A 16,406-nucleotide genomic window follows, 5' to 3' on the forward strand; every position below is an offset into this window, starting at 1 on the left:
AAAACTTACCATAAAATCCTACTAGTTACTACTATATCATATTTTTTATGTATTTTCTATGCATAACATTTATATACATTTGAAGTGTTCTATTTTTATATATATATTTTTATATATTTTATATACATTTTCAGCTCACTGCAGCATTTTTGTCATATAGTTACGTTTTATATATTATTTATTTAGAATATATTCATGGTCATGTTTAGTTTCAGTTTCATTCTCGTCGCTGATTGGATGCTGCTGTTTGACGTTGTGACGCGGCAAGATGGCTGCGCGCATAGGGCTGGTGAAACGGCTCAACTGTGTGCTTTTAAATACAAAATTAAGCGTTTTATCTGCGGGTGTAAGACGGTGCTCGGCTCTGTCGTACTCAGAATCTCATAAAGAATTCACCTCTAAAAGAGTACGGCGGAAGTTTATCGACTTTTTCAAGGAAGGTCATGAACACCGGGTTGTGTCGTCCTCCCCCGTGCGTCCAAGAGGAGACCCGAGCCTTCTGTTCGTCAACGCAGGGATGAACCAGGTGCACAGTCAACAATCACATCACATGCACGATAATGCAAACATAATAACGGAACAACCACGTCAAAGTACAACGGTTCTACTGTGTTTCTGGGCTCGTTCCATGTAGTACTAATGTATGTGTAGGGAGAAATATAAGGTTTGCGCTTTAAAATATCATATTGTGAATGGTGATAAAATCTATTTCGATTAAATGATTATATTTGCTCGTTATTATGTTCATTAAGTCTTTTGAAACAATGCCTATATTTGAACAATTTAAAACTTTGGAAAGCATAGCTATATGGGGCGGGCCATTCTACAGAATTGGTCCAAAGTCAGAGTTGGAAACGTCTTGGAAAAAAAATATATTTCCAAAAAATCTGTATGTATGCAAATTGATAATATCCGAGGTACGCATTTATAGTAATGGTGCAGTTAATTTTTGTGTTGTATTTTCAGAAAGTTTTGAAATATTTGTCTTCTCCCCAAATTTGTCACTACCGGAACAGTAATAATAATTTAATTAGAAGGGTTATATTGACCTATTAAGATTTAGCTTACATCTAGATTGTAAATATATATTTTTTGCTATTTTATTAACATTTTAGTTAATACAATTAAATATTGTAATATCTAGAGTGCAATTAATGAAATTTGTTGCATTTTGAATCCAGTTTTCTTTGTAAAAGGCAAAAAATTGAAAAGTTCAAAGTTAAGGATTCATTAACTAGCCACCAAAAACTATCATTACATCTCAGCTGATAATTCAGGATACTTTATTTGTGACGAAACATCCCATGTTTTGGTAGTGACAGCACATTTTCGATAGTGACAGTAATGCTTTGGTAGAGACCACATCACATTACAGATTTTTTACTCGCATACTAAAACACCACTACAACATACCAAAAAAATAAAAAATGCATAACTGTACTAAAAAAATTTTTTTATTTCCTCCAAATATGAGGATTATGTTTTCCCTTTTGTCACTACCAAAACAATGATGACATGTTTCGGTAGTGACAATTCTATGGGATAACAACCAAAAAAACAAACCAAATACAAACACAAAGATGTCACTGCCGAAACTCCACCAAATGTTTCAGTAGTGAATGTTTCAGTAGAGACAATTTTAGATACTTTTTAGAAGATAATTTTAGAAGCTAATTAGCACATGGTTAGCTAGCACAGTTCTGAACAGTGGTATACGTATAAAAACTAAATGTTATGGAATAACTCCCAAAAAAAGTTTGCTTTATTGCAGAGAAAAGGTGTTCGGTAGTGACCTTACACACAGATTTTTCAGACTTTTGAACACATTTACCTCAAATAGAAATAGAATAGAAAGTGCCCAATAAATGACTAAATAAAAAACAAAAATCTTAACAATATTTTAAATATTATTGTGAGTTTCAATAGATAATAGAAGGATCTTAATAAACATCTAAGATTTGAATACTTAAATGCTTTTTAAATGTGTTTTTGGGTTGTGGGACAGCAGTTTGAACCAATTCTGTAGAAAGGCCAAAATAAATAAAATAGTAGAGACTCAATGAATAGATATAATTTACTAGTCAAATATTGAAATATAGATAAACACTGTGCTTTTATTTACAGCCTGAAAAATTGTTTTAAGAAAGATTTAAGTGCTTTTTGGGGTGACTGTCTTCTGTAACAGTAATTTTGATGGTAGGTTAACATGGTCTGTGTTGTCCTGTAGTTTAAACCCATTCTCCTGGGCTGTCCGGACCCCCGCAGTGAGATGGCATCGTACCGGCGGGTGGTAAACAGTCAGAAGTGTGTCCGCGCTGGAGGCAAACACAACGACCTGGAGGATGTGGGGAAAGACGTGTACCATCACACCTTCTTTGAAATGCTGGGGAACTGGTCATTTGGTGATTACTTCAAGGTTTGGTCAATTAGTTCATTTTTTTCTTTATTATGATATCTGGATGTTTCATGCCCCCTTGGCAAAACTATTGTGTTCGTACAGTAAAGTTTGCATTCTCTTGCAAAAGTATTGCATTCCCCCCAGAAGCTTTATCATTCTTTCGCAAAAGTATTGCATTCCCCTGAGAAACTGCATTTTCTCGTAAAATGAATGCATTCCACCGAGAAACTTTTCTCTCGCAAAAAGTATTTCGTTCCCACAAGATACTTTGCATTCTCTCACAAAACATCTGTTCCCTTGCAGAACTATTGTGTTCCTCCAAGAACTCAAGCAAATGTCGTTTCTTGGAGGAAACCAATACTTTTGCATATTTTTGAATTAATTAATAATTCATATTCCAGGTGGAAGCCTGTGCAATGGCTTGGCAACTTTTAACGGAAGAGTATGGCATTCCCGCAGATCGCTTGTACGTCTCGTACTTCTCTGGAGATGTGGCAAATGGACTCCCTGCCGATGAGGAAACGCGACAAATCTGGCTCAGCATGGGGTAAGTGCAAAGCAAAGTTGACACGCATTTGTTTTCTGTTGGAGATGCACTGGATTGTTGTGACGTTCACACGCAGAGTGCGGCCGGATCACGTGTTGCCGTTCGGAATGAAGGATAACTTCTGGGAAATGGGCGAGACGGGTCCATGTGGCCCCTGCACAGAGATTCACTACGATCACGTTGGGAATCGGAACGCCTCCTCACTGGTCAACGCAGACAGTCCAGATGTAGTGGAAATTTGGAATCTAGTATTTATGCAGTATAACAGGTTAGAAAAGCTACTTCAAGGATTATTTTACTATTTATTTTAGTTTTTATAAGAAAAAATTTTGAATTAAAATTAACATTCAAACTTTAAAAATACTATTAATTTTTTCATATATATGCAGTACAGACCAAAAGTTTGGAAACATTACATATATATATATATATATATATATATATATATATATATTATATATATATATATATATATATATATATATATATATATTATTATTATTATTATTATTTTTTTGATTTTTTTCAGTTTTTAGTAATCTTGTTGTGTGCTTATGTCATTTTTATTAGATATTACCAAAATTATATTAAAAAAGACTTTGAAAAAAAAAAAAAAACTATTTAGGTTCATTTTATTTTAGTTTTAGTTCAGTTCAAAGCAAATATTTCTAATCGTCATTTAATTAAGGTTTTTCATTTATCATTTATATTAAAGTATATTTTTCATTTTTAGTAATTTTATCATGTGTTTTTGTCATTTTAATTCGTTTTTTAGTATTACTCTTTAGGTTTTAGGTTTAATATATTTTTATTTCAGTTTTAGTAATCTGGTTGTGTGCTTATGTCATTTTTATTAGTCTATTTATGTATTATTAATCAGTTCATTCTTTAATTATTAGTTTATTATTTATTTTATTTTGCTTTAATTTTTTTTTCAATCAAGGCAACATTTACTATTTTCATTTCCGAACATTTATATTAGCTTTTATTTTTATATTTTCAGTTTTTATTTAAATTTTTTAGTAATTTTATGTGCTTATGTCATTTTTGTTAGTTTATTTAGTTTTAATCTTTCATCTAATATTTATATTTTATTTCAGCTTTATTTAAATCAACAAAATGTTTTAAATAGTTGTAGTTTTAGTTTCCGATAATAATGCACACGAGTGAATATGTCACTAGTCTCTCTCTGTGATGCAGGGAGGTCAGTGGTAGCCTGCGACCTCTGCCCCAGTGCAGTGTGGATACTGGGATGGGTTTAGAGCGGCTGGTGACCATCCTGCAGGGGAAACGCTCCAACTATGACACAGATCTTTTCACACCTCTATTGACCGCCATCCACCAGGTCTCTAACCTTCATTTAAATTTTTACAGGAATAATATTGCAGGTTCAATACAAACTCAACCACATTGCCTCTATTGTTTGTGCATGCAGTGCTCTAAGGCTCCTGCATATCAAGGCAGGACTGGAGAGACTGATGTGGGTCAGGTCGACATGGCCTATCGGGTCGTGGCCGACCACATTCGGACGCTTAGTGTGTGCATCGCTGATGGAGTTTACCCAGGCATGACAGGCGCTGAGTGAGTCTGACTTCATCAAAGTACACAGAGTCATTTAAAGTATAAAATTCATGCAATATGCCCTATCTGTGATAGGCTGGTGCTGAGACGTATCTTGAGACGTGCTGTAAGGTTTTCTACAGAAGTGCTGCAGGCCCCTGAAGGTTCGCTGGCAAGTCTAGTGCCTACTGTAGCTCATATACTGGTGAGATGATTACGACCAGGTTATTACTGGTATCACTGCATTGTGTGTGATGTTTACATTGAGTTTCATATTTCCTTTGTTTTCCCTCTTTTCTCAGGGAGATGCCTATCCCGAGCTGCACACAGAGTCTGAGAGGGTAAGCGTGTTCAAAAGGAACCACAGTTTTACATTTATTATTATACATTTATTAGTAAATTCTTACAAAAATATACATTAGTGTGTTTTTAAGAAATTAATACTTTTATTTATCAAGAATACATTATACCTACCAAAAGTGAGAGTAAAGACATTTATGTTGCAAAATCAGCATATTAGAATGATTTCAGAAGGACCATGTGGCACTTGCAAAACATAAAAAAAATAACTTATAACAAAAAAAATTAGAATGATTTCAGAAGGACCATGTGGCACTTGCATCACAGGAATAAATTATGTTTTAACACAGAAAACAGTTATTTTAATTTGTAGAATTATTTTTGATCAAATAAATGTAGCCTTGGTGAGACTTTTTTCAAAAACATAAAATAAATCTTTTTGAATGGTATGTGTTTCCGTGTTCTAAAATGCAATTGAAGTAAATATTAAAGTAAAACACTAATAATTCAATAACACAAAAAGGTAATCTTTAGCAAATCTCAAAATGAAGCTTAAAATTATGACTTATGATATATAGCAATGTACCATTACACTTCAATTTAGGAAAGCTGCTAGAGCAGATACTACATTTTGTTTTCTATACATGATATGATAAACTTTGTTCTTCCTCTGTAGATCATGGATCTCATTAATCAGAATGAAGCCCAGTTCCTGTCCTCACTGAAGCAGGGCAGGAGGGTGATTGACAGGACCCTCAGCAATATGGACAAAGACTTAGCCGTTTTTCCAGGTAAAGCCTGCAAAGCTATGTAATTCGCTTTTCTTATACCTCTTTATTATCTGAGCAGGTTCATTTATTCTTATATGCTGATATTTCTCTCTGTGTGTTTTTCTTTATATTTGTTTTAATCTCTGTGTCCATTGTGTTGTTGTTTCTTTCAGCTTCAGTCGCCTGGTCGCTACATCGTAACCTGGGCTTCCCTCTAGATCTCATTGACCTGATGCTGGAGGAGAAGGGCAAGATGGTTGATAAAAAAGAGATGGCAGTGCTTGAAGATGAATATGAGAGGGTACTTGTGATAGCATTTTGTTTTCCTTAATGTAATATCTGATTTATGGATGAATAATGGGCTCATTTATTAATAAGCTCTGTTTTTTGGGATATATCTAATTTTGTGGGGGGGGTTTCCTCAGTTGAGGTCTCAGCCAGAGGAGGATGATGAAGATCGGGTTGACCAGCTGGATCTTCATAGTCTGGCGGAGCTACAAAGTCAAGGAGTTCCTCACACGGACGACTCCCCAAAATACTGTTACAGTCTGGGGACTGATGGAAAATATGGTACTGGAGGGTGAAAAGATAATGTCTGGCAGTTAAATATTTAAAACCGTGTCTTGTCCAGATGTGAGACTGAATCTTTTTATGACTGAATCTCAGTAACCGTACAGCAACATGCTAAAAAACACCAGGAACACCTCAGTAACCACACAGCAACACGCTAAAACACACTCGGAACACCTCAGTAACCGGACAGCAACACACTAAAACACACTCAGAACACCTCAGTAACCGCACATCAGCATGCTAAAACACACTCAGAACACCTCAGTAACCGCACATCAGCATGCTAAAACACACTCGGAACACCTCAGTAACCGCACAGCAACACACAAACACACTCGGAACACCTCAGTAACCGCACAGCAACACACTAAAACACACTCGGAACACCTCAGTAACTGCACAGCAGCACGCTAAAACACACTCAGAACACCTCAGTAACCGCACAGCTACACGCTAAAACACACTCAGAACACCTCAGTAACTGCACAGCAGCACGCTAAAACACACTCGAACACCTCAGTAACCGCACAGCAGCACGCTAAAACACACTCAGAACACCTCAGTAACCATACAGCAACACGCTAAAACACACTCAGAACACCTCAGTAACCGCACAGCAGCACGCTAAAAACACACTCGGAAACACCTCAGTAAAACCACACAGCAACACGCTAAACACACTCGGAACACCTCAGTAACCGCACAGCAACACGCTAAAACACACACTCGGAACACCTCAGTAACCATACAGCAACACGCTAAACACACTCGGAACACCTCAGTAACTGCACAGCAGCACACTAAAACACACTCGGAACACCTCAGTAACCGCACAGCAACACGCTAAAACACACTCAGAACACCTCAGTAACCATACAGCAACACGCTAAAACACACTCAGAACACCTCAGTAACCGCACAGCAGCACGCTAAAACACACTCGGAACACCTCAGTAACCGCACAGCAACACGCTAAAACACACTCGGAACACCTCAGTAACCGTACAGCAACATGCTAAAAAACACTCGGAAACACCTCAGTAACCGCACAGCAACACGCTAAAACACACTCGGAACACCTCAGTAAACCGCACAGCAACACGCTAAAACACACTCAGAACACCTCAGTAACCATACAGCAACACGCTAAAACACACTCGGAACACCTCAGTAACCATACAGCAACACGCTAAAACACACTCGGAACCACCTCAGTAACCGCACAGCAACACGCTAAAACACACTCAGAACACCTCAGTAACCGCACAGCAGCACGCTAAAACACACTCGGAACACCTCAGTAACCGCACAGCAACACACTAAAACACACTCAGAACACCTCAGTAACTGCACAACAGCATGCTAAAACACACTCAGAACACCTCAGTAACCATACAGCGACACGCTAAAACACACTCGGAACACCTCAGTAACCGCACAGCTACACGCTAAAACACACTCGGAACACCTCAGTAACCGCACAGCAACACACTAAAACACACTCGGAACACCTCAGTAACCGCACAGCAACACACTAAAACACACTCAGGACACCTCAGTAACCGCACAGCAACACGCTAAAACACACTCGGAACACCTCAGTAACCGCACAGCAACACACGCTAAAACACACTCGGAACACCTCAGTAACCATACAGCAACACGCTAAAACACACTCGGAACACCTCAGTAACCATACAGCAACACGCTAAAACACACTCGGAACACCTCAGTAACCATACAGCAACACGCTAAAACACACTCGGAACACCTCAGTAACCGCACAGCAACACGCTAAAACACACTCGGAACACCTCAGTAACCGCACAGCAACACGCTAAAACACACTCGGAACACCTCAGTAACCATACAGCAACACGCTAAAACACACTCGGAACACCTCAGTAACCGCACAGCAACACGCTAAAACACACTCAGAACACCTCAGTAACCGCACAGCAGCACGCTAAAACACACTCGGAACACCTCAGTAACCGCACAGCAACACACTAAAACACACTCAGAACACCTCAGTAACCGCACAACAGCATGCTAAAACACACTCACTCAGAACACCTCAGTAACCATACAGCGACACGCTAAAACACACTCGGAACACCTCAGTAACCGCACAGCTACACGCTAAAACACACTCGGAACACCTCAGTAACCGCACAGCAGCACGCTAAAACACACTCGGAACACCTCAGTAACCGCACAACAACACGCTATAAAACACTCAGAACACCTCAGTAACCGCACAGCAACACGCTAAAACACACTCGGAACACCTCAGTAACCACACAGCATCACGCTATAAAACACTCAGAACACCTCGTAACCTCACAGCAACACGTTAAAACACACTCGGAACACGCGAACACCTCAGTAACCGCACAACAACACGCTATAAAACACTCAGAACACCTCAGTAACCGCACAGCAACACGCTAAAACACACTCGGAACACCTCAGTAACAGCACAGCAACACGCTAAAACACACTCGGAACACCTCAGTAACAGCACAGCAACACGCTAAAACACACTCGGAAAACCTCAGTAACCGCACAGCAACATGCTAAAAAACACTCGGAACACCTCAGTAACAGCACAGCAACACGCTAAAACACACTCGGAACACCTCTGTAACAGCACAGAAACACGCTAAAACACACTCAGAACACCTCAGTAACCGCACAGCAACACGCTAAAACACACTCGGAACACCTCTGTAACAGCACAGAAACACGCTAAAACACACTCGGAACACCTCAGTAACCGCACAGCAACACGCTAAAACACACTCGGAACACCTCTGTAACAGCACAGAAACACGCTATAAAACACTCAGAACACCTCAGTAACAGCACAGCAACACGCTAAAACACACTCGGAACACCTCAGTAACAGCACAGCAACACGCTAAAACACACTCGGAACACCTCTGTAACAGCACAGAAACACGCTATAAAACACTCAGAACACCTCAGTAACCGCACAGCAACATGCTAAAACACATTTGGAACACCTCAGTAATCTAAGAAACAACATGCACACTTTCACTCAGAACACCATAGCAACTCTAACACTCAAAAACACACAGAACACCTTTTTCCTAAATTAAACAATCAGTCATAACACCTTAGCAATCAAATAGCAATGTTACAAAATAATCCAAACACCAAAAATATTAAGAAAACATCTCAATAATTGTATAACAACATACTAAATCACTTAGCATAGCAACACCCTGGCAGCCACTATTGGTGCTTTTCCACTGCATGGTATGGCACGGCACGGTCAGTTCAGTACGGTTCACTTTTGGGGGGTTTTACACTCTGTACAGTACCTGGTACCTGGTAATTTTTTCAGTAACACCTCAGTTGAGGAAGTACAGCTGTTACTCTCGTTGATAGCCGAGAAGCAGATCCAGCAAGAGCTTGATGGGGCGACGCGGAATGAAAAAGTTTTTCAGGACTTGTGGCAGTAGAGCCGGTGCAACTATGACATGTGAATAATCCTGCCCACTCTAAAGCAGTACTAAACTGCTGTGGAAATGCAAACTGTGCTGAGCTGTGCCGAGCCATACCACGCAGTGGAAAAGCACCATATGTAGCTAGGTTGAGCAGGATTTGGACCAGTGAGCTAGCATTTCAGGTGGTTAGAACAAAAACTATCATTAATATGAAAGTGATAGGATTTATTGCTTATCACTTAATGGCATCACAACTGGTTTGGACACCGTATAAGACTGAATGAGGATCCTGACCCATTTTTCTCTGTCAGTGTTTCAGCCTTGCAGAGCGTCAGTCCTGGCACTCTACTGTGATGGGTCTTTGGTTTCAGAGGTGAGTGAGGGTCAGCGCTGTGGTGTGATTCTGGACCAAACCAGCTTTTACGCAGAGCAGGGTGGACAGGCGCATGACCAGGGTTACTTCACCAAGGATGGACTGCAGGTTATTGATCACATTCCATCTGAGATGTCTTATTTTTATGTATAAGCACAAGATTCACCATTGTGGTTATTCTTTGCAGGATGTGCTGTTCCCTGTAAAGTCTGTCCGTCTGGCTGGGGGTTATGTGGTACATCAGGTCACAGCAGCAGAGACTTTGAGAACTGGAGACCAAGTGCAACTTAATTTGGATGAGGTGGGAGTAGTAGGAGCAAATGTACCAACACCATGTTAATACATAATGCAGATACCTTACAGTAAGTCTTGCATCTCCAACTCTAGGCTAACCGTATGGGCTGCATGGTCAAGCACACGGCCACACACTTGCTAAACTTCGCTCTGCGAGAGTTGCTAGGTCCTTCTGTTAGCCAGCGAGGATCTCACTGCACCGCCAACCGGCTCCGCTTTGACTTCAGTGTGAAGGTACAATGGCTAAGTGACTGTCTTGGTGATTTAATGATTTCCAAAATGTTTAAAACATGTGTATTTGCTTGTTTAAAGGGCTCCCTGAGTGTGTCAGATCTACAGCAAGTTGAGGAGTTGGTCCAGGACATCATTCATCAAAATGCAGAGGTGTATGTAGAGGAGATCCCCCTGTCCAAAGCTAAACAGATTACGGGTCTGAGAACAATAGATGAGGTAAATGAGGATGACTCAGTATCACTTTCTCATTTCCAATACTGCAAATACAAAACCAATTCAACCAAAAATCATATCCATATCAAACCAATATTGAATATTAGATTGTAGTATCCCTAGAGATATATATATTTTCAGGGTGTAAAATGGGGAGTATATATATAGATATATATATATATATATATATATATATATATATATAATATATATATATATGCTCCTGAAGTATTCAGGGTGTAAAATGGGGAGTCCAGTCCTGCTCCTGGAGACCCAACATCTAGGGATGTCCTGATCAAGTTCATTGTGTCCCCGATCTGATCCAAGTCATTTATTATTGAGTATCTGCCAATACTGAGTCACCATCCTATACCTATACCCACATAATCCAATGTACACAACTTACCAATCCAATGTATACAAGCACATACAGAGAGTTCTGCATGGGCTCAAATGTAAAAAAGGGGCATCTGTAACTAAGGAGTAGTTCTGATTTAACAATTACACTTACTACAGTGGTTTTTTAACAGGTTCCTGGAGCCCAGCCTGATTTAGGCCATCATCTATTTAGTAGAGACTCTGCTATATAAAATAGAAGCAGAAAAACAATAGTGGAGATAAGGTTAAAATAGATGAACCTTGTGATGTTAGAATGGCAGTCCTTCAGTCAAGTCATCTACACATGACAGTTGACATGAAACAAACTATCGGACATCCAATACCAAACACCAATAACTTATAAAAATTGCTTAATCGGAAACCCTGAAACTGATCCTTGAGATCAGCTTGGGACATCCCTACCAACACACTTGCTTAAAACATTCTAGTCCTGAAGTCCAGAAAATCATGATCCTGAAGTCTTTCACTTGCTGGTTCAGGTGTTTTTAAGTAGGACTTGAAATAAGCTCTACACCAGGGATAGGCAACTCTGGTCCTGGAGGGCCACTGTCCTGCAGAGTTTAGCTCCAACCCTAATTAAACACACCTGAACAAGGCAATCAGTGTTTTCGGGATTACTAGATAGATACAGGCAGCTGAGTTTTTATGAGGGCTGAAGCTAAACTCTGCAGGATAGTGGCCCTCCAGGACCGGAGTTGCCTATCCCTGCTCTACACTATATTGGCCTTTTAGGAGCAGAATTAGGCAACCCTGATTTAAAATAAATGGACTATGATTTTCCACTCCAAAGTTCTGGTCCTGTTCCCCCCAGTCGAAAAGGACATTTTGGTACCCTGCACCCTGTTGGTGGAAGCAGTCTTTATGTGAAGTTTTGATCTGTTTTTGTTTTAGGTGTATCCAGACCCAGTGCGAGTAGTGTCTGTGGCCGTGCCTGTTTCAGATCTGCTTAACTCAAACAGCACTGAACAAGCTTCAGTGGAGCTTTGCTGTGGCACGTAAGGTTCTTCCGAAACTGCTGGAACCCTTTGGAAACAAGGGTAGCCTGCCCTATTCCTGGAGAGCTACTTCTTCCTGCATTTCCAGCTTTGCTCCAACACACCTGCCTGTAGTTTTAAAAATATAGTAATAAAGTCCAGAACATTTTGTTTAGCTGGTTCAGGTGTGCTTGGCTTGGGTTAGCATTACACTCTGCAGGATAATAGCCCTCCAGGAACAGAGTTGGCAACCTGTCCTTTGGGCAAACCACCAAAACATTTGGCTTTTTCCAAGCTGAAGCCTAGGTCACCAATATATTGTTGTTTTTATCAGGCATTTATTGAGGACGGGAGCAATTAGGGACTTTGTTATTGTGTCTGAGCGACAGATGGTGAAAGGCATTAGCCGTATCATTGCCGTTACTGGAGATGAAGCCAAAAAGGTTTGAAAATCAAAATCTGCTTTTGCGTACCAGTTCGATATCTGTGATACTAACTGTTCCTGTGATGCAGGCTCGTGAGACGGCCCAAGACATGCAAGAGGAGTTGGAGTCTCTGGCGGTCCAGGTAGGAGCTGCAAGCTCCCTGTCTATACCAGCAGCACAGAGGCTCTCTAAAGAAGTTGGCCTCCTAATGAATGTACGTAGCTCTCCATAACTTCTTGTCTTCATGGCAGATTCAGTTTGTGATGTATGAAATTCATTGGTCTATATACTATGTGTGATGTGATTTAGGTAGTTGATATCACACCTATCCCACAATGGCAGAGGCGAGAGTTGCAGACTCGGCTGAAAGCAATGCAGAAGACTAGCAACAATACCATCAGAAAATTGGAGATCAAAGAGGTAGACATGTCTATAGGCTAAAAATTCAGTCTATAGCCCTATTCGGACGGGACTGGTTTTCTAAACTATGTTTGAGCTTCGATTTTTAACACCTGACGTCTGTCATTTTCATGTACTAATTCAGATGGGACTAACATCTCCATGATTATTAGGTGTGAGGGTCTGTTTTGTACATCTGGGCATTGCAGAGATCACACAAGGCGCGTTTCCATTACCCTTCAATTTGCGCAAATTGAAATTGCGAATTGAAAATACACCTAATAGAAATGTGTCAATTTCGCAAAAACGCCCATATATGGCAAAAAAGTTTTTACGCTCGCATGAGGTGGTTTTTCAGGCAATGCTAATAATAATAATAATGATTCGCAAAACTGCAATGGAAACCTGTAATATTTTTTCGCATTTACAGGTCACATGGCTTGTGTAAAAAGTCATATGGTCATTCTTCAATGTCCTATAACCTCCAAGAAACACTTCATACGGGGCTGCTCTCCAGTATAAGGGGCTTTCCCTACCATTAATGCTTAGACAATTTACACTGCACACGTCTGCGGTGCAGTGTTGCTCTGATACGGCCACTGAAGCTGATTGCGACCACTCTAGTCAATTCTTGTATTTATTCCAGCCGTGCCATGCATGTTTCTGAAGCGGCGCTCTGTGCTGCTTCTGTAAAGATACACACATACGCCTCCTTTGAATAAATATAGCCAAAATGCGTCAAAATCCCACCAAAATCTGTTGCCACGACTTATCGCGAGAGGCAAAAGTTTACGTTTTAGTCACATAACATTGGTTAATGGAAACGCTGTCATTTCGTAAAACTTTTTATCAACATTTATAAATTATCGCCAAAGTTTTGTGCAAATCTGTAAAGGAAACGCACCTACAGTCTGTATGCGTGCATTGCGTATAATTTGGATTGATTACTATTACTATTGATATGTTTAATTTTCATAAAGGTACATATGTAATTAAAACTATGTAATTGAGTGCAGGAATGATATTACAGTCGATATTATAGTCTTAACAGTTTAAGTTACGTGATTTGACTCTTGATATTTATTATATTAATTTTTATTTATTTTTTTTGCTGGGAGGCAAACATATAAAAAATGTGTTCGGTAAGAGCGTCTACGATAGTGAACAAATTTTGAAAAAAATTATATTGTTGGTAATCACAGACATTTGCATTCGGACTGGATTATAGTTTTCTCAGAGGATCACTGAGTTTGCTGAAAAACAGTGGGTAATTTGCTCTCGAATTATTACAGGGGTTGTATGAGAAAAAAACACAGACGTGGCAGATTCATACAGGATTAAAATCGCAAAATACGTCTGTGAAACAAAAATTTCTTTAATGACCCCCTGTAAAACTAGTCCCATCCGAATAGGGCTTATGATGCCCAGAGTTGAGTATAACGTGTTACATGTATACATGTTACTGTATTCAAATTACTTTTCCTGGTAACGCAGTAATGTAATGCATTACATTTTAGGTTAATGTAATTTGATTACAGTTACTAATACAGTGTACTAGTAAATAAAACTAAAATTGTTATAAAAATGCAGTGTTAAGAAAAAGAGATGCTGGGTAGTCATTCTTGTCACATCTGCTTTCTGAGGTTTTGTTGATGTAATCAGTTGTTTTTTTTTTCTGCTTCAGGCTGCCTTGAAAGCCAAAGAGCTGCTGGTCAAACACTCTAATAAACCTGTGGTGGTGGACTTGATCCATACGGACTCAATATCGGTAATTACTACGTTTTGTGGTGATGTTTGATGAATGTATTTGTGTCAAATGTAAACAATTTGTATACATGCGATCTTGTTTAGGTGCTGATGAAGACTGTGCTCCAGCTGAGCAAGAGTACTCCAGACTCCATGGTTATGTTGTTGTCTCACCTGCAGTTCTCAGGGAAGGTGCTTTGTGCCTGCCAAGTACCTAAGGTACAGCACACATAAAATTTCACAACTATGATATAATTATCAACAGGTATGTGATTGTCTTCATACTCTCTTCCTAGGGCTCTGCCAGTGGGTCAGCACTTAAATGGGCTCATTCTGTGTGTGCACGCTTGGGAGGAAATGCTGACGGCTCAACCGATGTGGCTAAAGGCGAAGGAAAAGCTGCCAAACTCACAGATATTACAGACATCTTGCACTGGGCTGAAGAGTTTGCCCAAAACAAAATCCGAAAGGCATCCTGAACAAACTAATCTTGGATACCACAATGGATATGCTTCATCAAAATGGTTAAATCAATCAAAAATATACTTTATGTTCCTTTGTTTTAAAAGGTTGGGATTGTGAAATTTTGTGAAAGATTGTAAAAGTTATTTATTGCTCTGTTTTGGGTACACTATAACAGAAGGTTTGGTTAAAGAAAATGATATTAAATTCAAGGAATGCCATTGCTTTGTTAACAATTTATAATTATTAATACATGATTGATATAATTTCTAATCTGTCTGATTGTGTCAGTTATATGTTACAGTCATGGTGTTTGAAATACTGTAGAAGCCAGGTTCACAGAGCCACACCCCCACCCTCCTGCTATAGCCACATTCACCTTAAAATCACAACAACTACATTGAGCAACCAGAGGGTGATAAAAGAGCTCTAGTTTTGTTTAGTTTATTTTGCACAAGAATAAGAAAAATACAATTAAAAATAAAACAATCCCTATACAGTACTATATGCAGGGAGAGGCAGAAACCCCTAAGGGCTTATTGAGAGACTCTACCTAAATAATAAAGAAAACACAAATAACTTATGAAATTAAAGAAAGAGCTAAATTACAAAACCCCCATAAATGTTAATGACTACAAATTGATTACATATGTCAAAAATGAAGTTTGATCAGGTTGCAATCCTATGCTTCTGAAGGATTAGAAAAGAGTAGTAGGAGAAGTACTCACCCAAACTACATTACAATATGAAAAATACAGATAAAATAAGTTATAGTAAAGCGTAAGAATTTTTTTTTTTAAAGTTTACATTTTAGTGCCCACAAAACACTGTTGTGTAAGTGATCAGCCAAAATATTATTAAATATTATTAATAAAATATTATTATTATTTTTTATAGATAAGACCAGTGTCATGTAAACACCTTTAGTTTTCACTCTTTCTGTAGGTGCATGCCACACTCTTCACATCTGATAATTTATCAGTTTCTCATAGTCCCACCAATAATGTTATCTTTACGACATCAGGACATACAGTAACTACTTAAGATTTGTATGAAGAAGTATGAACTGGTTATCCCAGTGGAACAAAGTCTCAGCAATGAATCCGAACTGTCTACCAATGAAATCACACCACCAACACATTACCTGTACAGCAGTACATTTTTTACAATATTTATTATAACCTTTCAATGTTATTTCATGTTAGCTCAACTTCTTTGTTAGTTTTTGTTAGCTCAAGTAGCCTACTTATATTAACAAATACA

At 39.0% G+C, this 16,406-nt stretch overlaps 1 protein-coding gene across 1 annotated transcript; it reads left to right on the plus strand.

The window, feature by feature from the left end:
* The first annotated feature begins 213 nt into the window (after window positions 1-213).
* LOC109081022 (alanine--tRNA ligase, mitochondrial-like) lies at window positions 214-15,411 on the plus strand. Its single transcript, XM_042749222.1, has 22 exons — window positions 214-526; window positions 2,228-2,416; window positions 2,800-2,945; window positions 3,022-3,213; window positions 4,146-4,290; window positions 4,381-4,526; window positions 4,602-4,710; window positions 4,808-4,846; window positions 5,482-5,596; window positions 5,749-5,876; window positions 6,001-6,145; window positions 9,936-10,105; window positions 10,185-10,298; window positions 10,385-10,525; window positions 10,604-10,741; window positions 12,029-12,132; window positions 12,446-12,554; window positions 12,625-12,750; window positions 12,846-12,956; window positions 14,620-14,703; window positions 14,787-14,900; window positions 14,978-15,411. Exons 1-22 carry the CDS (start codon window positions 269-271, stop codon window positions 15,158-15,160), a joined length of 3,006 nt encoding a protein of 1,001 aa, XP_042605156.1. The 5' UTR covers window positions 214-268; the 3' UTR covers window positions 15,161-15,411.
* The last annotated feature ends 995 nt before the right edge of the window (window positions 15,412-16,406 follow it).

The sequence above is a fragment of the Cyprinus carpio genome, chromosome B22 (assembly GCF_018340385.1).
Source record: "Cyprinus carpio isolate SPL01 chromosome B22, ASM1834038v1, whole genome shotgun sequence".
NCBI lineage: Eukaryota > Metazoa > Chordata > Actinopteri > Cypriniformes > Cyprinidae > Cyprinus > Cyprinus carpio.

What these genes read in the sequence shown, in the direction of transcription:
- LOC109081022 (XM_042749222.1), top strand. Translation starts at nt 269, where the DNA reads ATGGCTGCGCGCATAGGGCTGGTGAAACGGCTCAACTGTGTGCTTTTA. An exon ending in TGCACACAGAGTCTGAGAGG is followed by an intron (nt 4,847 to 5,481) that starts GTAAGCGTGTTC and finishes CTTCCTCTGTAG; the next exon opens with ATCATGGATCTCATTAATCA. An exon ending in CTGGAGATGAAGCCAAAAAG is followed by an intron (nt 12,555 to 12,624) that starts GTTTGAAAATCA and finishes CCTGTGATGCAG; the next exon opens with GCTCGTGAGACGGCCCAAGA.